The sequence below is a fragment of the Labeo rohita genome, chromosome 5 (genome assembly GCF_022985175.1).
Source record: "Labeo rohita strain BAU-BD-2019 chromosome 5, IGBB_LRoh.1.0, whole genome shotgun sequence".
Lineage (NCBI taxonomy): Eukaryota > Metazoa > Chordata > Actinopteri > Cypriniformes > Cyprinidae > Labeo > Labeo rohita.
This window is the reverse complement of record NC_066873.1, coordinates 17,779,566-17,804,770: the sequence shown is the minus strand read 5'-3', so window position 1 is coordinate 17,804,770 and position 25,205 is coordinate 17,779,566. Positions and strand designations below refer to the sequence as shown.

The window sequence follows — 25,205 nt, the reverse complement described above, 5'->3', positions numbered from 1 at the left end:
AAATAAACTCCCCTTTGCGTCCATCAATCTTCACAGCTTGATAATCAACAACAGAAAAAAAAACAGCTCTCAGAATTTAAATTCAGCATCTGCCACACTGTTAACAAGTACTGATTGTATAGTGTGCTTTTGATAATAACGAATGATGCTTTGCAATATAAATATCCCTGGAAGTCCACAAAGTAGATTTCAAATTTAACTGATATTTGTTAAAAGCCAAGATTATGTCATATGTGGCTTTTTATTAGGGGCCCCAAGGGTAATAGATTTGTTCTGTAATAATAAAAGAAAAATCAGACAGGATCAATACATTCATTGTCTGCATACCTTCCAAAAACTCAAAATGGAAGGTGAGAATAAGACTTTTACAGTAGGTTAACACTAAAAAAGACAAAAACTAAAACAAAAAAATACTTCAGATATGCCTGTGTGCGGTTTTTGTAACTGTAGTGCCAAAAATCTCACAATATTAAAGTGGACCTCATTAAACGCGTAGACGGGTTTTTTTGTGATTAAGCCACGTGTTCTGCTTTGGCTCGTATCTCAGCATGTGTGCTTCCGATTTCCAGCAGGAAGTACTGTACACACTCACGGGGGAATACAAGCATACTTGGCACCTTCACATGAAACAAATCCAATCCGGTTACTTGATGCATTACAGAAAATCAATAGGCTCCATACAGAAACACGGAGCACGCTTACAGGATGCGTTTGATGTCACTGGACCCGAAATTCAAAGTGAAACATCCGACCGGTTAAATGACAGGGAAGGGTATCAGAAGAGCGGAGGCCACTGCTTTAGACAGTTTTTTGAGTTCGCTTTTATACTTGATCAAAATGCCCTTTTTAGATTTACCCACCAGCAGCAGGGGTCACTGGGAGCCTGCAGGCACTGATGTTAACACACGAACGTCACTCTCACACGCGCACGCACACTTAAATTATCTTTCAGTCTTCGACAGTCAAACGAAACGCTCCTTGTGTCTTCAGTCCCTCTGAAATGGACAAATAAATATACCTTTAACGCATACTGTTCTCCTTGATGAATCCCCTCACTACACTCTCCAAGCTTGACTAAAACACTGTTTCCTCTTCACGGATCAGCAATGAAATATTCCCCTAAAGCAGAACCCAGTTTCTACTTCAGAGACGTGAAACAACTTTAAAACACTATTAAAAACCGTCATTCTTATGAAATTCGTCTATCATAATTTTAAACTCTAAAAAATAAAATGCAGTATGTCAACGACCATGAGTGATCCCTTGCTTTCAACCCTCTGGTGGTTCAAAGATGTCCTCCCCTTTAAAATCAGCATTGTTTTGAGCTCTCCTTCGAACGCAGTCCTCCGTTCATTGATGCTTATGAATATTATGAATGAGTGACTTATTACTGTTGTTGTTGTTGATGTATTGGTTAGGTTAAAATAATGTGTCAATGGAGGACACCCGTCAGAGAAGAACCCGGCTGATATGGTTGCAGAAAAAGGGGAACGTTCCAGGGCCTCACGCCGCACAGTTCAGTCGAACAAGCCATTCCTGATGCTACGCAGCCATCAGATACTGGTGGTAGAAGAGGCCGAAGAGAGAGGTGGAGAATAGGCATGCGGCAATCCACCAAGTGAAGAAGGACAGGAGCCCTCGAAATAGCAAGGGGGAGAAAACAGTCCTCAGCCCCCCGAGAGCAACCGATAGCTGGGCCACCGTTTGAGAGGCCTGCATCTCGTCTTGCCCCACCTCGGCGGGGCTCGAGTCCTCATTTGGTAGACACGGCAAATTCTCTTCGGGGTAAACCACCCACGAGTATCCACCTGGGGGTTAAAACAAGAGTCTGAAAAATTCAAGAAACCCTACCGGGCAATTGAGAATGTGTCGAGAAGAACCTTAATGCACTCACCTAATGTCTTTAGCAGCAAAGTAGTATGCAACAGCATCACCAGAGGTGCGACGTACTGAAGAGCTATTACACACAGGTAGTAAAAGACTCGGGCGACCTGTGTGAGGAAAAACAAATTTGCAGTTAAAACATTTAGGCAAATTTGGTTCAAAACAAGCAGCTTGGCAGGAGAGGAGCTCATCAAACAGACTTGCTGAAACCATCACTGGGAGCTTAAGTACAGAGGGAGGCTGCAAGCATATGATTCTGGAGCAGATGTAAGACCAGACACCCCTGCGACTCTACAGCCATTTGCGAGTCTCACTTATGGCTTGGAACATCAAACGGGCTCTTTTCCTCAGCTCCAGCTGTGGAGTGCTGTGGGTTTTGATCCTTGCGCTCCACTAAACTCAAATAGCCTCCTCATTTTAGAGCTTTGAGGGCAACAATGCCACGCAGTCCTTTTTCATACCGACATATTTCCACCTTTGAGGAATGTCGACACTGTAATGCAGGCCCCAAGAGTAGACGCCACAAGAGGGTCCCTGAGTGCATTTATTAACCAGTATCAGATCAAACATCACAAGAACAACCTACTAAAGATGGGACACTTGGGATAGACGGGATACCGGACAAAATAAGAACACGGCTTTGCACCGCAATGACTTAACTGAATATTCCACATTGTTTATCTGTAAAAGAAGACTTAAAGAGGTCATGAACTGAGAAACCAAAATTCCCTTGATCTTTTGACATAAGAGGTCACTGTGCTATAAAAACATCCTGAACGTTTCAGAACTCAAAACTTTCTCATTAGTCTGAAAACAGCCTATATTGAAGCCAGTCTGCCGAAACGACAGCTTGAGGAATGTCCCACTCTATGATGGCTAAACACCGCCTCCACAGAAGATGATCAATGCCTGCATCTACATCGCTGCTTGTTTAGCCCCACCCACTGATTCACACACATACTTAACGAGAGGTGCACACAGGTCTACGCGGAAACCAAATGATAAAGATGGCTCCGAAACAACAAGATCTTGTGCAGTGCCAAGTTGTGGAAAAACACAGCCTTTGCATTGCCTTCCTTCTGATCCCAATGTTAGGAAAGAGGGGATGAACTTTATTTTTAACGAAGTTCTAGATCGCATCAGTAAAAACTCGATCCTTTGTTCATTTTATCACAGATTTGTCACAATTCGACGCAGGATCTTCAGAAAGATTGAAACTAAAAGACGATGCTGTGCCGATTATATTGGATCTGACAGCAATGTCACACCACACAAGTGAGTAACTGTTTTCATCACGTGGTCACGTTTGCTTTATCTGTTATTACACATTTTTATGTGTTTTTGACCTAAACCGCAGTAGTGTCCATCTATGAGGAATGTAGGCCGTCAAACATATACAAGTAGGGCTGCAACGATTCCTTGATTCTATTCGAGTATTCGATTTAAAAAAAATCCTTGATTGCATTTTGCCGGTGTTGAGTAATCAGCAAAATACCGGAAGTGGCGCATTCTACATATTAAAGCATAATGCTATAAAGAATTTACAAACGCTATGATTCAATTAAATAAATATATGCAATGCCGTGTTAAAATACGTGCTTTATTTACATGCGTGTAGGTTACGTATGTACATTTCAGATTGACTCCGTTCACAGTAAATGCTGCTACACAAACTGTTATCATTTACATGTGTGAAGCATCTCAAACCCCATCTCTGCATGTTGTTGTGAGTTTGGGTTTATTATAACGTTCATCAGATTTGTAATGTAAATCATTTATAAACCTACGCAAACACAGGAGAATACATCATTATCTTTCTCAATATGCTAACTGTTCATCGCGTTCAAAACAAAAGTTTAAACCCTCACTCTGAGTTTACACGTTTTGATGTCCACATATTCAAGAAATTTCAGTGGATGTAGCTTTTTTTTAAAGAAATGACCAAATATTAAAGATTAATTAGATATTTTAAAGATTAAAGATAATCTAAATAATTAGATTAATTGTCAGAATAATCAACAGATTACTTGATTACCAAAATAATGTTAGTGACAACCCTATATACAAGTGTTAGCCAATCATACCAGTGGACTTTTACTTCCGGGTTTACAATCTGCCATGCCTATTCAAACAGAGCTTTCTGATCAGGGGTTAAAACAAGACAGAAAATAGCCTATTACTTCTAAATTATGTTTTTTGATGTAGAAGTTTTGATAACATAAAAGGGAACTTCAGAGAACAGTACAAAATAATAAAAAGGCAGTTCATGACCCCTTTAACAAAAAGTGATAAAAGTCTACTCACCATCTTTTGGAGGTCCACTGTACTAATGCGTCCCGCTTCCTTCTTCATCTGCAAGACGCCCTTTTGGGCCAGGTTGAGGTAGGCCTGGAGATGATGCCGCATCATGGCTAGTCTCAGCACACACAGAAGCAGGATCACCCACAGACGTAAAGTGTCATATGTCTTCTCAGACATTCTGAAAGCAGATGAACAGGAGTGACAAATCGAATCAACCCAAACCTTGGGAATGTGACTTGAAAAGAATTACCAAAGGCCTCACTTAAAAAAAAGACATCACTTTTCAGTCAACAGAAAATGGCCATTACTACTCATTTTATTACTGCAATGTGACGCATTTATGAGCAAAACAAATATACGGTGGGACTTGATTGATTGGATTGCGAAAAGTGGGCATTTCACACAAGAATGGAACCTAAATGAGAGTGTAGTGGATTGCCCGATGATTACTTTCCTCCTGAAATATCAGCAGCAACAATTTTTGAGGAGAATTTCAAGGCGTGAAAGTTGAAGAACAAGTTCACCCAAATCTTCCGTTATTCTATTTTCTTTATTCCACTACCATTAACCAGCATTAAATTACTGTTGCAGAGGATAATTATTGGAAGTAGTTTAAAAAAACTGCATTTCCTACAACAGTTGGCAAATATGTATGAATTTGTATGATTTGACTTGCATTAAAACATAAGATATTTAGGAAAAAAATAAGCATGAAAGTCTAACCTTCAACCTAACCCTCAGTAGGGCATAAGCATATAATACAAAAACGTATGAATGAGATTATATGAATTTGCCATGACTTTGTCACCAATAAGTGTTTGTTAACAATATTTTCGCCCTTCACCGTATCAAACAGGGCCATTTCAGAGGCAGAACAAATTATTATAAATAATACTTTAATTACAAATGATTTTGATGAAAGTTTACAAAGACATTTGAATACGGTGTACTGATGAATTATGTACAATAAGCCCAGAAACGTGTATTAAGCAAGTAATCAAGGCCAACTTTGTTTTCACGTTGACTTGAAAGTGAGTTTGCTCAAGTGCACAGATGGTCTTGATGAACTTTAAAACTAATTTAATAACAATTCAGCATAAACCAGTAATTGTAAAACATACAAAATACTCACAAAGGCACACTATCTTTCCCAAATGTGGGATTCGTTATGTAATCCTTTGTTATGGGCTTCACCCATAGCAGTACCATGATTAAGGGGGCCAAGAAGTTGATATGTAGCAAGGTCCTGAAGGATGGGCACATAAAAACATCCAATTAGACATGGTAACACACAAGAGTATCAATATCAGTAGAGCAGTAAACATCACCTATCATAAAGTGCCACTGCTTTAAATATACCACTTCAGCCATACAAGAAGCATAACTGTAATCCAGGCCTAAAAGAGGTCTGACTGTAAGCCCCATAGTGTCATGAGAGCAGGTATGGCAAACTGGCCACGCTGAAGAGGATTAGCTATGTGAGATGTGTAATGCCTAACTCCTCTTTTGTAATACAGTTACCCTAGAGCCCAACAGTGGCTGAAAATGTAGACCAGGTCCATCTGCAGTAATACTTCTCTGCTGCCTTGCTGACAATATAGTCAGACACTGACGCTCAACATGAATTAACATGGAAAAACTGGTAGTGGCTACAATGTTTCAATACAAACTGGTTAAATTCATCTTGATGAAAACGAAGGATCCAGATCTGAATACATTCAAATGTAAGGTCAAAGAAATATTCAAAATTCAAACTACTAAAGTGGCTACTAAAACTAATTGAGAATAAGATATAATAAATTTGATTTTCTGAAACATTTACTGTGTGACTTTGCAGTTGTTTAGCGTGAGGGCATCCAGATGCATCTGGGCCAATCGCAGGCCGGGGAAGGTGAGAAAGGCTCCAATGAGAGCGCAGAGCAGTGCCAGGATCAGCTTAAAGGTCAGTTTGGATATGGGGCCCCTGTAGAGACAGAGGAAGAGAGTTCACCGCAGGGAAGCACAAACCATCACATACACGGATTAATCCTAACCCATGGAGACATGGTATACTCTATACTGTATACACACACACACACACCCTCTGTACTGACAAAGGAGGCAGAGGTATACCAGCCATAATACTTACTGAGACTCCAGGCCTTGGTTCTCTAGAAACTGCACGGCACTTTCAGAAAAATTTGCAAAACCTATGAAAAGAGAAAAGGGAGGATAGAAACATTGTATATCAACAGAGAAGAAAATGGACATAGTTGGGGTGTGCAATAAATGTAATGTCTATGATAATATCATGATTATTTTTTAACAATGTGCAAGCTGACATCTTAAGCTGACACCTTAAGAGTGCACGCTTTCATTGTGTGACAGCCTGTTTTAATGCCACTGGAATACACCTGAAATGTGAGATATATGGGGCCATTTTTCCTCAGTCTTTTATTCTAATTGAATTTATTGAAGAATCTGACATAAAAGATGATGCATAGATTTTACAAGGTTATAGAAAAGGGGTGTCCACTCCAAACCTGTTACCAGAGGGCCACTGTTTTGCAGAGTGGGTTAGACGAAATTCTGTATGACTTTTTTTTTTTTTTTTTTTTTTTAAATTGGATTCTGGCGGTTTGATGGTTCATCACATTTTTTCCCCTCTGATTGTACTTTAACATGAATCAGAATGCATAAAACAACTGCAAAACCACTACATTTTTATCACGATCCAAACAAATATGCTACATGTAGCATGAGCAGTCTTTTAACTAAATTAGAATGTATAATTTCAAAACCTGAAGGAAAAACAGAATGGTCTGACCTTAGCTTTAAGAAATTATGCTACGTAAAACATGCCTGCATGAAACAAACAGCAGATGGGCTAAATGAGAATGTAAATTCACTCTCTGACAGCAGGTGGCACTTATAGAACAGCAGCAATACAGCATTTCCTTACTGCTGTAAACAAAGCAGCACTGCACATTTAAATACTGCATTAATATGCATTATATGGAGGCAAGATGAAAAGAGATGCAGTTATTTAAACCCCCACCCCAAATTCAGTATTCACGATTTTCTTTATATTTTGCACATTGCTTTATTTTCTCCTTTTAGTGTTTGTCTTCTATTAACAACCATTTACAGTTGGTTTATTATTTAAAAATTAGTTGTGTGCTATTAATGTTCTAAAAGTTTTTCAACCATTAGTCAGTAGTTAATGCACTTAGCCACTTGTATTGTGTGTGTAATTCAAACCGTTTACCGTTTGAACCGGTATACCACCCAGCACTAGCTCCAACCCTAATTAAAGTAAGTAGAAACTTCCAAGCAAGTGTTGGACCTGTTTGGAGTTAAACTCTACAGGACAATAGTCCTCCAGGAGCTGGACTGGACACCCATATTGTAGAATACTGCTATTATATATATATATATATTATATTATATTATAATATATACTGCTATTAAAAGGTAAAAATCACTTAAAGGAAATCAGTTTAAGGCAAATATTGCCTCATTTTGAAAATTTCATTTCTGTCACTGCTGTGAACTAATCACGGCACAAAATATGAAGAATATGACACTTTCCCAGATAGCACATGCACATCTGAAAGATGTCTGTTAAAGATCTCTTGATCTGGAAAGCATCTGCTGTGTATAAATGTCTGACAGGTGTCTTTCAGATGTCAGATTTACATACATTCTAAATCATAAACATCTTAAGGACATCTAATAGGAAACGTCCTATAGACGTATTGCAGATGAGCAAACACTCTATATAAAAAAAAAAAAAAAAAAAAAAAACATCTTGCAGATGTAACTGCAGACGTCAAATAGACGTCTCCATGATGTAAGTGTGCTATCAGGGTTGGGAGTCAACTGTCAATGACCCAGAGGGCACACTTATATCCGCAAGATGTCTGTTAAAGATCACTTGATCTGGAAAGCATCTGCTGTGTACAAACATCTGACAGACGTCTTTAAAATGTCAGTTTTACATACATTCTAAAATATAAACATCTTAAAGACATCTAATAGACATCTATTTGACATCTGATAGAGAACGTCCTATAGACATATTGCAGATGAGCCAAAAAAAAACGTCTTGCAGACGTAACTGCAAACGTCAAATAGACGTCTCCGTGATGTACGTGTGCTATCGGGGGACTGAGCTAAACTAGCTAAGGTACCAGCACAAAAACATATTCAGCAAACTATTGTCTAATTATTGTTACTGACAAAATCAGAGAAAATCATATATTATTTTTTTGTCAAGTTTGCACACCCCTAGTCATAGTCGAGGTGTTCATTTTGGACCCCGGTTACAAGGTCTATGGTGAAAATGACTATGGTGAGTAAGTAGAACAGAGTTCAGTTTTTAGAAATTGCCACATACTGCAGCCAAATGCATGGTTTAAATCATAATGCAAGAATAATAGTCTGACCCTCGCTAACAATAAGCGATGTGAGTGATTCAAATCAAAAGGATGAAAATGGTCTACAACATAAAAGCACGGTGACTGTCATGCACTGCCAAATAAGGTTTTACTTTAGCAGACGATTCTGTCAGAAATTTAACTAGGCAGCTAAAAGCTTTTCTTTTATTGTCTGCATGTGGCCACACATTCCGGGTGTTAAGCGACATCCCAAACAAAAATATGAGAAGCAAATATTTTTCCCAATTTTTTCTTATGAGACAGGCTGATGCTTGAAACTGTGAGTGATGCAGTTCAAATATGCAAGGGAAAACAGCCAATTACTTTTTTTAAATAATCGAATGTAGCTGGTATTACATATTTATATGTGTTAATTTTGGACTACAAAAGAAATCCACATTAAAACAAAATGGTCTATAACATAGTGTTAAAAGAAGAAAGAAAGCAATATGCATAAAACCAACTTGACACTAACATACCTGTCTCAAGGCCAAATTCCAGGTAGTTCTCTGTGACAATAAGGATAGCCATGGCTTTCACAAAGAAGAAAAAGGCAAAGGTGATGCAGAGGGAACGTTCACCGCCCTCCTCTAGTCTGAAGTAGTGAGCCGTGAGGGAGAAAAGGATCTTCCTGAGAGAAACCGAAGCTAAGGAACATTCACAAAAGACACTTTATACCAAAAACTGCTTTTCAAAAATATCAGATAAAGGTTGGAATTAATTATTTGACTAATTAAAGAAATATTTCTGGATATAATCACTTCTCGATTAACCGAACGCACATTTTTCCTTCATTTTTACACACTGCCACATGTGGTTAATAGAGCCCAAGTTGGATTTTGACAGAATTGGGATGATTCTCATTGATTCTACATACAAATTCTGTGGTTGGATTCTAATCCAATCTTATTGAGGAGTATTCTGGCTCACAAGTCTCACATTTAGTGTCACAGCAGAAGAGAAATGCATTTAAAACACGCCTCATCAAACAGCGTCAAGGCTGATTTCCCTATGGTGAAAAATAACAAATTTGAAAAGTAAGAAAGGCGCCAAATGCAGACAGAAAACGCCTAGCTGCGCCTCTTTTTTTACGATGCCTATATGTGCCCATTTTGATTATACTGGTCTAGGGTCAATCATTCAACTTGTGGCTACGTGGTGCAAATCTGCAAGGCAAGCGGGCGGCCATCTGAGGAAATGTTTCAGTGACCATCACTTTGACAAGGCCATTTTCCCCACCACACACTCTCCACTGAGATCAGGAAAAATGGCTCCTTCCTGTCCACATTCAGCCATTTGCACACATATAGACCTATCATCATCGTCATCATCTTCATCACCCTACCAGGCACCTTCCTTCCTTCCTCTCTTTTTCCCAGGCAAATCAGTCCGGTGGGCCGTGAAAATTGGGCCTCCAATCTTCTGTGGCAGGCTGAGCTAGGTAAAGGGCAGTGGCGAGCGGAGGGAGATTGATCTTTGTGGACTGTGCCGGGGTTAATGTGTGTGATTTGGTGAGGCACTAGAAGGGGAAAGTAGCAGGTAAAAGGCAACAGGTGCAGCTTTCATCAGTCACGGCTAGACTGTCCCTGCTCCGAGACTGTGAAAATTGAGCTTCTCCACAAGGGTTGTCTTTTATAAAGGACGTTTTAACATTTAGGGACTATGGACACGTTATTGAATAAAGAACTTAAGGTTCCTACTGTAATTCTGTTAAAATAACAAACAGCACCAAACAACAAACACGCACCAAGACACTGTATTACAGTCCTAAAAACAATACTAATGAAAAGAAAAACATAACATAATAATGGGAAGTTGATGTTCTAGATGTCATCTATGCTATATAAAGTATCTAAAATTTCTAATAATTCCATTATTACTAATGCCGTTTGCTAAGCTTCTCGATTTCTAATACTCATATTTGTGATTAGCTATTTAAAAAAAAAATTATAAATTATAGTTCAGTGGCTAACAATATCACCCTAATAGCTGTGTAGAAACATGCTAAAAACAATCAACACATCTAAGCAACCACATAGCAACACCCTAGCAATCATCAAAAACAGCTTATTGTTAAGTTAATATTTCCAAAAATAATACAAGTAAAATTTCCTTCAAGAAATTCAGAGAATCATGATTCATGTTTTGACTACATAGCACATTTACGTATTTTAAAATATTATTTTAATTATTATTAATAAATTATATTACTTACATTTATTTATATTATTTTTAAAGCTAAAAGGTATGGAAGCTTGTTCTTACCACTGAATAAAGCAAGAAAAGGTTATTTAAACTTTTTATCTCACTCATTTTATGATATAAACTCACAATTGTGAATTATGAGCTCAGAATTGCAAGATATAAACTCATAATTATTACTTTTTTCCTCAGAATTGCATGATTTAAACTCACAATTGCAAGAAATAAAGTCAGAATTACAAGATAAAAACTCGCAATTCTGACTTTTTTCCTCTCAAATGCGAGTTTATCTCTCACAATTCTGACTTTTTCTCTCAGAATAAGATATACTCACAATTGCGAGTTATAAAGTCAGAATTGCAAGATATAAACTCACAATTCTGATCTTTTTCCCCACAATTCTCACTTTTTCTCAGAATTGCATGATATGAACTCAAAATTGCAAGAAATAAAGTCAGAATTGCAAGATAAAAACTCGTAATTCTGACTTTTTTCCCCTCACAATTCTGACTTTGTTCCTCACAATTGCATGATATAAACTCAAAATTGCAAGAAATAAAGTCAGAATTGCAAGATAAAAACTGTTCCCAGAATTGCGAGTTTATATCTCACAACTGCAAGACATAAACTCAGTATTCTAAGAAATAAACGTACACAGACATCTCGCAATTCTGACTTTATTTCTCGCATTGCGAGTTTATATCTCACAATTCTGACGTTGCAACTCAATTGCAAGTCTCAGATTTGCATGTTTGTCTCGCAATTCTGAGTCGGAATTGTAATATATAAATTCACCATTGCGAGAAATAAAGTCAGAATTGCGAGATGTCTATGTACGTTTATTTCTCAAAATACTGAGTTTATGTCTTGCAATTCTGACTTCAATCTCAGAATTGCAAGTTTATATCTTACAATTCTGAAAAAAAGAGTCTGTATTACAATTTTGTATTAAACTCGTAAACTCACAATTGAGAGAAAAATAGAATTGTGAGTTAAAAAGTCGCAATGACCCATTTTAAATTTTTTATTCAGTGGCAGAAACAGGTTACAAATAATTAGGATGATCAGGGCTCTATTTACATTTACACTAAGTTTGGGGTGTGTACATTTTTTTTCTTTCTTACTGACCCCGTATTAAATATACATTTTAAATTAAAATATTTGTAAACTATGCTAATAAAATTTTCTCACAAATTATTAGCAATGAAATATGAAAAAGGACAATAAAGGCAAAAAAGGAGGAAAGAAAAAGCTCATCCAGTATTTTAAGCCAGAAAGGGATACATGACAAAGGCCAAGACCAGGAGGCTCCACACCACACTGATGTTCATCTCTCCACTGGGCTCCGCCACACAGAAGTACAGCTCAGTGATGAGATACACCACTGTGGCGGCCACCGTGAAGTCCACCAACCACTGGAATTCAGGAAAGTAATGCAGAGCTAGACCAAAAAAAAAAAAAAAGAGAAGCTTTAGGAACCAGACTTACTAAGAAGATCCTTGAAGCTCAAGGATTCACCAGGTTTCATATAATAACAACAGGTGAGTTACCTAGTGTGTCCACTTCTGCAATGCATTTAGTCTCCAGCTGAAGGTCGATGTCTTTGGGAATAGTCATTGGCTTGTTCTCTAAGTGCCCATTGTACTTTCTGAGAAGCAAAACATGGACATAACACATACAATAATGAACAATGAAACACTGAAAGTAGGCTAAACTGAAATACACACACACACACAAATCACCAAGGACATTTTGGGCCAAAAACTAAACTTGAGTGCTAGAGTGCTATTTTTCTCTATTCGCTTGCCAGTATTATTGCATAAATTGTATTAAAGATGCTTTTTATTTATGCTTCTGAATAAAACTGAATATAAAAACACCAGAGTTTTATTATTAGAAAGCACATTTTTCAAAGCACATTACTCTAAATATCTGGGCCAAACATAAATAAGAATAATTAGCATATTTTATTTTTATTCCCCCCCCCAAAAAAAAAACAAGTTCCAAATGATAACAGAATGCTATTCCAAGAACTAGCCGTTATCATCCTCTGCTGCCCAGATAAGACAGAATTTATTCAGGAGCATCTGGGCTACTTTATCCATTCATTTATGATGTTTCAGCACTCTTGTAAGTGCTTCAGTTGTGGGATGGTGGGGCTTCTCTGGCATTTAACCTCATCACACAATTCAATGCGTCACATGACTCGTATCTCTTCTTGGCGGCGTGAATTCTGGTTGCTATGTGAAGTGGGATGTCATCATCAGGGTGAGAAGTTCAGACACTCCCAAGTACACTTCAAAAGACGCTTTAGTTTCATTCATTTTGTAATACTCAGCTAACCTGTATAGGATGTCAGTTAAAGTCGATTTAACTAGTAAAATGGTTTCATGCCATCATGTTGACTACCTGCTCTTCACTTCACAAAAATAGTTTATGTGATGTGTTGCAATACAAATTGATAACACTTTTTGTAATAATAATAATTAAGAGCTTTCATAATTGTTTGGCCTAAAACTGAAATGTATTTTTTCTTTACACACACACACACACACACACACACACACGTCTGGTTTATTATCCTTGTGGGGACTCTCCATAGGTGCAATGGTTTTTATACTCTCCACACTGTATTTTCTATCCCCTTACCCTAACCCTACCCCTAAACCTAACCCTTACAGAAAACTTTCTGCATTTTTACTTTCTCAAAAAAACCCATTCTGTATGATTTATAAGCTTTTGTACCCATGGGGACCTCAAGCCAGTCCCCACAATGTCAAAAATTTCAGGTTTTACTATCCTTGTGGGGACATTTGGTCCCCACAATGTAGCAAAAACAAGTACACACACGCACACACGACTAAGTATCATCATACATACATACATACATACATCACAGAGTATCATCAAATTAAATGCAATACAATTCAGTTTTTGGCGATTATGAATGCTCATATTTCTGACTACAAACATAGTTCCACAGCGTTTGAACGGATTTCAAAACATAGTGTTTGAACAGATTTTTTAAGCATTGTGGTTTCAAAACAAGGCATTTTAAGGTTTTTAAGGCATTAAAACGCAATCAGCAACGAAAGAGAACACATTTCATTTTTTTGCAGCTTTATAGGCCCTGAACGGTTAAATGCAAACTTGTAGGTGTCAAAATGTCCATCTTTGCAAGTATCCTTGTAAACACAGTAATTTAAGTCTTAAGTGAAAGCAAACAGCTGAGAAAGAAAATATCTGCAGGGTTCTACAGTGCGACCATTTCAGTTGCATTTGTGACTGAAAATTACTGCATGCGATCATAAAAATATTTAGGAGCACCAGTGCGACTGACCCAATCAGCATATATATATTTGTGTTAAGGGCATTCCTTGAACACAATGTTAATCTGAATTCTTTAACTGCTCAAAAAAAAAGCTATTTTGTTCAGTGCCAAGTTCTGCAAGCGCACAAATCCTCTCATTATAACAAACAGTAGTGTAGACACTATGCAAATAAGAGATACACTGTGCAGTATAGAGCTTTGTTGATTATATTACTTTGTGAGATTGCAATGAACTAAGGAGAATGACTGCTTTCAATGATTATTAACATTTGCAAATGTGATACAACAGTTCAATATAAAAGAAGTTAATATTAAGTAACTTACAGACTATAACACTATTGACTGATTTTGTTCAATTTCATCGAAAATAGTTTCAAACTGTCACAGCTGAGCATCTCTGAAAGCAAACACAACAGTGTTTTGTTTATGAATAAATGTGTTTTTAAACGAATCTAGTAAGTCAGTAATTCATGATTACCCGTTCATAAGGACAGTCACTTGCTTCGTTCCTGAATGAATCACCCGTTCGAACGAATAAAATGAATGAATGATTCAGTGATAAAATCAAATGACTTGTCATCACCTACTGGCAATTTTAGTTTCATTTTTAGAGTATTATTTCAGTTATTTAAATTAGGGATGTTCATTTCGGCTATTTTTCCTAACCGACAGCCGACGCACGGTAACCGATCATTAACCGTTAACCGACAAGATTATTTTAAATTAGATTTTTTTTTTTTTTTGAAAGGATAAGTGTCTGTTTCGATTATCTGTATGACTAAAAGAGTCATTTCCACTGTTAGGAAAAAAATTCTAAATAAATAAAATAAAATCAAAAACAAGCAATTGTGCCGGGGCAGCACGCACAGTTTTTAAGCATTGCTAACTTGACAATGCAGCCTTTCCATTATCATAATAAAATACAGTCAGCCAAACATATGGGGAAAAAAAAACAAAAAACACACACACACACACTTCTTAACTGTTATCAACATACTGCCGTGATATTATGCCAAATAATTTGTTTTTTTGTGAATATTGGAATGCGAGTAAAGTACAAAACCAGGTTTACATAATAAATCATATTTTGTCAAACATTCAAATTTTGTCGAAAAATTTGATTTATTCGTAATGATGAATGAAAGCAAAGGAACAAAACGGAGAAGCAGGTATCAACGTGTGGGATCTGCAACTTTGTCCAAAGGACAGCAGATTTTTCGCAGTCCTAACTGAGGGCTCTGTCTCTATTGGAAACCAAACACCAGAGTTTGCACATTTTACCGGGGATTAGAGGAGCCCTCCTCGCTATTGAAAAAGAGCTAAATCCACACAACGTTCAAATCAAACATATTTCCACCCATCTCTAATGCTGTCTGCATGACAAAGAATAGAGAAATGAATGTCGGGCTCTGCTGGGAGCGGTGGGATATTGGAAAGGGGCACAGGCCTTGGCGCGAACGGGTCTAGTATGCAAGCTTTCTGCCCCGCGGCTCCAAGCCAGCTGAACCTGAGATTCTTGGACTTCTCCTCCGGGTCTCTGTTGTTTACATAGGTCAGCGTGCACAATGGTGTTCAGTACAAAAGCACTGTGGGCATGGTAGTCTCTCTGCACTGGATTGCGGCATACCTGCCTAACAAAATGGCCCAAGAGCTCCCTGCAGAGCAAAAATGGGCTTTTGTCTGAGAACAGGAGGTAGGTATAATAGAGCTGACTATCAAAACTAAGCTGCTAGATACAGGCTAGTCTACCTTTTCAGGGAATTAGCATTGTATGCATAGTCCGCTGCAGAATATGGGCAACAAAGCTGCTTGATTTTTACCACTCTGTTGTAGCCACAAAATGTTCTTTCATAACCAAAAGTCAAATGTGCACGGATTCAGAGAAAAGTGAAATGATGATGTTGTGTTGTACCTGTCCTTCTTGCTCTTGCCTCCTTTCTGCTGCTTTCCAGCTAATGTCCTCAGCTCATCTTCTGTGGGGTGCTGGTACCAACGCAGACTAACAAGACAAGAAGAAGTATATCACCATCTCGGAAATACAAATAGCTCTTTCAAAACCTAAATATACATAGACTACCGTTCAAGACTTTAGGGTCATAAAGATACTATCATAATTGATGTTCACCTAGGCTGCATTTATTTGATAAAAGGGTAGGTAAGATCAAACAGATTTGGAGATTTCCGTGACGGAAGAAAATAAATTGTTGAATAAAGTCATTATTTTTGTTTTCTTTCCTCTCAGAAAGTATTCTCGTAGCTTCATAACATTACGGTTGAACCACTGATGTCACAAGGACTATTTTATCGATGTCCTTACTACATTTCTGGGCCTTGATCGTGGTAGTACCGTTGCTGTTTATACAAAAATACCTTAATTTGTTCTTTGAAGATGAACTTTTAGTTTGGAGCAGTAGGGCTGGGCGATAATTCGATAACGATAATTTTCGCGATATAATTTTCCTCGATAAGACAATATGAAGAGTTCGATAAATTTTCGAACGAAAAGCGAACAAAATAGCGCAACTCATTTGAAATAATGAACTTGAACGCTCAAAAGACGCGATATGGGAACGGCTCCGTCACGCGAGTCTAAACAGCCTAAACTGTGAGATCCAGTGTGAAACACTTGAATTCAGCGATGAACACAAATGACTGTGTGATTCAAACTAGTTTAAAGCTGTGTGCAACGAGACAGTCAGAAGGCTTTTCAATCTACACATCAAACTTATTTACCATGGATTTACTGTAGTAACACTCACTGCACCATGGTATTGTGGCAGCAATGTGGGATATTCACAATGAATTTTATTACAGGATTAATGGTATATAATTATAGTATGTATGTATTTGTGATTAAGCTATAGCATGTGTGCATTTATACTGAATGTTTTTAGACTACGGTTTGTCATACAAATAGGCTACCTATGGAACCATGTAGTTATATTTTTACCATGGTATTGAGGTACCATTATGTGTGGTTTTAACTGTGTTTATTATGATTTAAAATGTATGCTTGCTACTATGGGAGACCAATGCTTAAAAAAAAAAAAAAAAAAAATTAGGTCAGAATAAATTTAACCATATAAAACTGAGGTTGCTACAATTTTTACAGATGTTACTGATTGATAATGAACAAAAAAATTACCTCTGCATCCTCAAGATACTATTATTATTATTATTATTATTATCATTTTATCAGACAACCCAAAACCTGTTTCTTGATTTGAAACAATATAACTGATTAGAACATGCAGAAATTATTTTTTTCTATTTAGATATTTATTTTGTTAAAGAAAATTAATGGTCTGGTTTCTACAACTTTTACTTTGGAGCAAAAATCTGACTTTAAACTCGAAAGAAATAAAGATTTGACATTTATCGTGATAATTATCGATATCGACTGATATGAAAAAAATTATCATGATCATTTTTTTGCCCATACCGCCCAGCCCTATGGAGCAGCATGAAGGGGAGTAATTATTTACAGAATTTTCAATTTTGGGTGAACTACCCTCATCTGTCATCATTTACTCTCAGTCATTTAGTTTCATACCTATATGACTGACTTTATTTCTCAGAACAGATAAAAAAGATATTCTGAAGAATGTTTATCCACAATGAAAGTCAATGGGGTCTAAAACAACATGTGAGTCAACCTATTGGCTTTCACCGCATGGACCACTTTCATAATTCTTTTATGGTGCCTTTTTGGCCTTTTCTGAAGGTTGAAAGCTTCTGTCTGAATTCATTGCAACTGCATGGAAAAGAGCAACAACTGCAGCTTTCTGAATTTCTCCTGTTATGTTTCACAGCAGACAGAAGGTAGGCGGGTGTGGAATGAGAGTAAATGATCACAGAATTTTTCGGTTTCATGTAAACCATTTCTTCAAATTACAAAGGTTGTTTGATGGTAATAAAATTAGCAGATCTTTGGTGGCGAACATTTACCACAACCCCTTCAACTTTGTTTAGAAACTGGCCTGTCATGAGCCCTGAGAGGGCTGTACTGCTTTCAGTTGTTTTTGCATGTTTACTTCCTAATGAAAACTTAATTATGAAAGTCTCCGGGGCAACACTTCAAGCCCTGCACTCGAGCCAGAGTTTTCCCAAACTATTTTTACAGCCAAAAACAAGCACAGATGAATTATTGAGCACATTTGGAAGAGCTGTTTACTCTAAACACATATGGCGCTAATTAAGGGGGGAAACAAGCGTGGCTTGTACTTTCGTTAGCGGTTCTCTTGGGTCGTAGAGCTTTTTGATGATACCCTTTGGTCTTACTGAAACACCATAATGATGCATTTTTGATGGGCCCTTAATATGAACAATAAAACAGGATATGCTGTGTGCGAAGCAAAGCGGGATCTGTGGTTTGTGTTGTTAAGGCTGCCTTGTAGATTAAGATCCCATTTTAGGCTGACCATCGAGAGGGACGCCAGAGCGGCACAGTGGGCCGTACTTCCTCATTACCTGCCACTGCAGAGGAGCCATCGTGCAAAGGAGTAGTGGGGTATGATCTTCTGAATCACGCTGGCCATTACCATGGTAACCACCAGCTGCACACTGATCACACCCTGAAGGGAAAGAGTGAAATATTAGAACACTTTCTGATCGCACCAGCAAGAACACAGAACAGCATTCAGACTAGTGAAAACCTAACCTCAACTGCCATTTTGGCAGGCCAGAATATATGATTTGGAAACCAAACTAGCTAAATTTTTAGGGGAAAAAAAACTAGGAAAAGTCTTGCAAAAGGAGCATAAGAGTACTCCAAATACTTCAAATTTTCCTCCATATACAGATTTCCACAGAGCAATGAAAAAAAAATAACGAATTTGGTGGTGCAACGGTAGTAACCTTTGCAAATGATGTTGACTTCCCCACTCAATCACCTACTCTGTAATTGCCTTAAACACCCCAGCATCAAACTACTATCCCAGCTACAGCGTGGGAGGACCGCTGGCATCAATGGGCAATCTCACCATCCACGCGTGTAAGGCACAGTGTCCTGCCCCTGTGTCGAGGAGACGGTGATGTGCATTCAAATGATCGCTGATCCGCACAAATTGCTATGTGCCTAGCTAGCCATTTCAAAACTCGCACAAAAGAAATTTACATGGCAACATGGCTGGCGTGTCACTCAGGAAGGGAGGAATCATGAATCAAATTGTACGGCAATTCAATCACAAGACCGAAAACTAGAAAATTATCAGAACTATTTTGTGATAATGTAATTTTGCAAGGTTGACTCTATGAATTCTGTTCCATGACTTTGGAGCCTAATTGTCAAGATATGCGATGTATAATAGTGTCATGTTCTTCAAAAATGTAGCACAGCTTATTTCCAAGCACAATGGAGCACCTCAGGAATAGACTAATAGAGCTACAGTTTTTAAAAAAATGTATTTTTAATGTGATTATGTTAATATTACTAACATATTTAGTAAGTATATAAAATAAGTTGCACATGACTATAAGTCATACCAGGACAAATTGTAAATCTGAGAGAAAAAACTAAAACAGATAAGTCGCATCTGTGTAAAGGTTAGGCATCGGCGATAAACTGGTAGAAATTTGTCAACCAGTAGAGATTTTGGACTATCGTTTCTATCACGGTAACACACTCACGTGACAATGCTGTGCTACGTGATCACAAAAACTTTTGCACATTTTTAAGCACTGCGCTTTAAAAACAAGTGAGTTTAAAACAAGAGTCGTTTCCTCTGCATCAGCGTAGCGCCATTTTGGAGAGTATCCGCCGGACGCAAACTGCGTACGCCGTTCTGTGTCAGTTGCACCACGCGGATACGTTTTCTACATATATTTACACTTTGATTTGAATGAAAACAGCGTATCCAGCGGATACTCTCCAAAATGGCGCTACGTTGATGCGGAGTTGTTGAATAAAAGTTTTTTTTTTTCTTTGTGTACAAAATTTTTCTCGTCGCTTCATAAAATTCAGATTGAACCACTGACGGCAGATGGACTATTTTGACGATGTCTTTCATACTTTTCTGGGTCTTGACAGTGGTATTTACCTGACAGTCAATGGAACAGTCACAAGCCTCTCGGTTTTCATCCAAAATATCTTAAATTGTGTTCCGAAGACGAACTTAGCTTTTACAGGTTTGAAACAACATGGGGGTAAGTAAAAAAACAACAAAAAAAAAACAACGTAAAAAAAAAAGTGGTTTCAACTTAAAAAAGTACGTGTTCGTGCTGCCTTAAAATCTTAAGTTTACTCAACTCAAATATCCACATTTTCATTTAGTAAAACTTAACATTTCAAGGCAGACTAAACTTAAAATTTTAAGGCAGCTTGAACACTTACTTTAAGTTGAAACAACTTTTTTTTTCTTTTATTCCTAGGGTATGGTATCAAAAATAAAGACCTTTTTAAAGCAAAAATATCTGATGTTGTGATATATATCATTACCGTGAAATAAAATGGTCATAATGCCCACCCCTAGAATAGGTGACATTTTATTAATACTTTAAGAAATAATGTACAATATCAGTAAATAAAATAAAATGCTTACAAACACTAAGAACTTATTGTATTTCTTTCACAACGGTATTCAGAACAGAACAGGAATGAACAATCTGAGTATAAAACAAACATAAATTATAGTGGCATTCAATATAAACAACATTTATTATAAATAGCAAATGTATTTAAAACAAAACTGAAGCTGTGGAAATGCACTACAAAAATACTTCTCATAATAACTTTCATCTGGCACAAATCTAGACCTGACTGCTTTGCATGTTTGGCACGCTTGACGTTAATTGTATTATACAAATCACTTTGGAATACAAGTCACAGCACATTTCAAATGATGAAAAAGCAAATTATATTCCAAAAAATATGCCAATTTAAGATTTATTTTTTGGCATTTTTGCCTTTATTACGACAGGACAGATCAGAACTGACAGGAAGCGAAGTGGGAGAGAGATGGGGGTGGGAAAGGTCCTCGAGTCAGGATTCGAACACAGGACACCCGGAGCGCAACGGCACTGTATGTACAATTTAAGTACTTTTAAGATTATTTGGCCCCACTGAAAGTTTGCAGAGGCCCTGTAGTGGACCCCAACCACCCCAACCCCTGACTGAAAACCTCTGCATTAAATGAATCAATTAAATTGATGTTTAATAATTTTTTTGCCCTATATCTTTGAAAAAGTTCAGTTAGACATGCTCAATGTATCTAAAATAAACAGCCTACTCTAAAAAGTACAGAAACGCCAATGAACTTAGTTCTTGAAAGGTAATAACCTTTGCAAATAGTCTTGACTTCCTCAGTCAACTACATTCTCTGTACTCATTTCAATGATACCAGCATCAAACTATTCATGTAATAGGATCAACAGCTGTGATATTTAAGCACGGCTGCCATTTAATTCACAGTGAAACACTATGTTTCTCAGCATAGCTTTTACTATGAATAGCTCACTATGTGTGCGGCACTAATGCAAAGCTTGCCATGAAAACTGAAATGTTAGATTTCATTTATTTTATCCTGCTTTTCACCACTTAGACAAGCGCCAGTACCTGCATAGAGGCAGGCACACACAATGACACAAAAGCTATAATGTGGTGGTCTGAAACACATGAAAGCAGCGCTGATTCTTTTCACTGCTGGTTATAGGCATCTGTGAGAGAACACAAGCTGATACCAGACTACAATGTTTCCCTCACTTTACCTGAAACAGACAGGCATCCCATTGCCATGGGAACTATACGGCCCATAAGAATGAATGTGAGACTGCCACGAAAAGTGCTATTAAGTTAAAGCAATGAATGTTATTCTTGATGGGCTGCAATGAAGTGTACATTTTAATATGCCATTTTATCTAAAGACACAGTAACATGATAAAAGACATTTACTGAGACATCAATATCATTTTATTTAGTGTTTATTTAGATCATTTCTGTAGTTTGTTTTTATTTGTTGTATTCATTTAGCATTTAGATGTAATTGGCTTATTTAGAAAACATTCTTGTACTAGTTTTCATACTAGTTTTTTTCTTTTACTAGTAATCGAGCTAAAACAGTAGCATCATTATAAACTATGTCACTTCTCGCTTGCATAGGAAGACTTTGACGCTGAGTGTGAAGAATTAGGGATTTTAAGTATGAGGGATTTATAGTGCAGTTCCTGAAGATAGAATGGTAAAACTTAATGTCCATCCAACTATCAATGCTGGGATGGGACAGTTTCCAAGCAACTTCCCTTTAGTTGACTCAAACCATCAGAAAAGTGTCACAACCTGGACATTCTCTTTAAAAGTGTGACATAAAAAAATGGGCCGCCTCCCTTGCTGGGGAAGTTTGATCCTTCAGTGTAAGTCACCATGAGAGGTTGGGGCAGGAGAGGTAATTGAAGCAGCATGGGCCACTTATCTGCCTCGCTGGCAGTGACCTGGACAGCACAGGGGCCAAATGAGCTCTGAAGGGGGCCACTGAAGATAACCAGCAGGTCTGGAAGCTCAGTCACCATATGAGATAATGGCCAGGATGAGAGTTGCTCTGGTAAAGTATGGATTTTGAGCTCTTCAAAAACAGCCTGTGGCGATGCGTCAAAATTCTACACTCTGCAATTAATTTTCTTCCATTACTCAAGTTTGCACTGATATGTTGTAGATTATAATTTAGCCAGGCACAAAGATTAATGCTAGTGTGAAAAGAAACTGGCATCAATCTAAAACTGATATAACAGCGTTATTATTATTAAACGATATATTAATTACATGACCTTATCACCACGTACATTATATTAACTGCAGTATAATGTAGTGCCAGTTCTGCTGAGAGTTAAATAGAAGTTCCTTCAGATTAAGTTTTAGTCACAGGGCTTGTCCCAATACACACACTTGCCGATTTGGTCACTTGAGAACATGTTTGACAGGAAAAAATGCAAGAAAGTGTCAGCTCAGAGTATCTCATCACGTTTCGTGTTCAGGAACTCGGTATTCGGGATTTCAATTAAAGTTTTCCCATTGATATAGTCAGCAAATCATTTTGCACATTTTGTTGGTGCAGAGATTTGTGTATGGGTATTTTGTAAAACATTTCCAACAGCTTTTAACACTTAATTAAAAGCACCACAATTGAATTATGTCACCTGTTACATAGGAACTACTAAACAGACATTTAGAAGTTTATTTTAAAGTGTAAAGTATTGGAAATGAACATTTCTAGATGTATAATGTTTGACAAACAATATCAGTAACTGACAGCTCTACACAAACTTACAGTTTTCATGCCTACTTGAACAACTGGGCCAAATACAGGAAATATATCATGCAAGTAGTCAAGGTTTCAAGTGCAAAGACCGTCAATGTGGGTATTGGGACAGGCCCACAGTTCACATCTATAACTAAGCAGTGACAGGTTATGACTTAAAACACGAAAGTTCACATTTAAACGAACAGTCCACTTCAAAATGATCATTGTGTCATAATTTAGTCACACACATCATTCCATCTGTGGAACATAAAATGACATGTTATGCATAATGTTTGTGATAACCTCCATTCATTTTCATATCACCTCTTCCACGCAATCAAAGTTAATGGTGAGTGAAGCGTAACATCCTTTAATGTATAGAAATACATTTTAAACCGGTTTGCAACTACTGGAGGCTGCGGAAATAATAACAAAATGTTCATTTGGGGTGGACTATCTCTTTAAGACACACGTAATCTTTAACGGTTCTAAGGGGGAAGAGATCTCCTGATGCCCTTCCAAGATGTCATCCAGTGGAGGGCATTCTGAGGTCAAAAGCTTACCTGTACCAGGTGAGGCACACCCCACCACTAGCAAAACCATCATCTCATGTTCATCAATCCAAGCATTTACATCTAACATTAAAATGACAGTACATTATATCACTCTTAATGTCTGTTTAAAAACACACGCGTACATTTGCATCCATGGGATGCAACAGACTCAGCCCTAACAGGTAAAAGAAACGACTCTAGAAGCATGACTGAAAGCATCTAAGATCAGAACGAATAAATAAATAAAACATCCTCTCTATATACACCTAGTATGTATTAAGGAAAGCCTAACAGTAATAGTCCACTGATGCTGTGATCACTTACCATATTGATGTTGCAGTGCTGTGATAGATCTCAAAGCCGGCTGACACTCTGAGCACCCCTAAGCGGAGATCCAGCGGCACGGAGCACATAAGCCTGTCTTACGGTGCTGTTATTTGAGAGTACTGTGTTGACAGGTAAAATGAAGACCTAAACAAACATCCCACTGATCGAGCAGCGGCTCCACTGTGTTTTCAACTGCAATAGAGGTCACGCTTAGACTCTCGGTACTGAGCTGCCTAAGACAGCCTGTACAGTTTAATGCCCGCAAGAGACCCATAATAATAAAGAATTGTGCCACAGTAATATTTCGGATTGATTAAGTACATACATCTTCGTACAAAATACATGAGTAAGTACATTTAGTACAACGAGAACATTGCATTAGTCACATTTTTCAAACAGGCACTTCTTTGGGCGATATGAGGACCTTGAAGGACCCCCTTCACCGGAAGTAGTGAAAGGAGCACATGTGACGTTTTCCTACCGGTGTTGTTAACCCTGCATAGGACTTAGGACTATCAATGGAAATTTATTAATAAAGTACTCAAATTTGTCGTCCTAATAAGAGTAATCAGCGGGTACAGTGATGTAACTGGAAATTAATTGATAAAGCACTTTGGAGACTTTGTTGGGAAAAAAATGAGTTATTTATATATATATATAAATTAATACTTTTATTCACCAAGGATGTATTAAGTTAATAATTAAAAGTTTATTAAAAGTTAATAATAAATAATTTACATTGTTATAAAATATTTATATTTTGAATAAACACTGTACTTTTTAAACTTGTTATTCATGAAAGAATCCTGAAAAAAAAAATCACAGGTTCCAAAAAAATATTTGGCAGCACAACTGTTGATATTATCCAACATTGATCATTCTAATAATAAATCTGCATATTAGAATGATTTCTGAAGGATCATGTGACACTTAAGACTGGAGTAACAGCTGATAAAAA

The 25,205-nt window shown here is 37.4% G+C and overlaps 1 protein-coding gene across 1 annotated transcript; it reads right to left on the bottom strand.

The window, feature by feature from the left end:
• Positions 1–1,033: 1,033 nt before the first annotated feature.
• On the bottom strand, positions 1,034–24,455 carry tmem161b (transmembrane protein 161B). The gene is made up of 12 exons (XM_051110726.1): positions 24,245–24,455; positions 18,607–18,710; positions 16,049–16,135; positions 12,356–12,453; positions 12,090–12,246; positions 9,083–9,234; positions 6,314–6,374; positions 6,008–6,148; positions 5,318–5,431; positions 4,189–4,363; positions 1,895–1,991; positions 1,034–1,808 (listed from the first exon to the last, which is right to left on the bottom strand). Exons 1-12 carry the CDS (start codon positions 24,245–24,247, stop codon positions 1,543–1,545), a joined length of 1,455 nt encoding a protein of 484 aa, XP_050966683.1. The 5' UTR covers positions 24,248–24,455; the 3' UTR covers positions 1,034–1,542.
• Positions 24,456–25,205: the final 750 nt, after the last annotated feature.

Excerpts from the sequence above, each read along its gene's own strand:
- tmem161b (XM_051110726.1), bottom strand. Across the intron at positions 6,375-9,082 it reads GGAATTTGGCCTTGAGACAG|GTTTTGCAAATTTTTCTGAA; the intron begins GTATGTTAGTGT and ends CTCTTTTCATAG. Across the intron at positions 5,432-6,007 it reads AACAACTGCAAAGTCACACA|GACCTTGCTACATATCAACT; the intron begins GTAAATGTTTCA and ends CCCATCCTTCAG.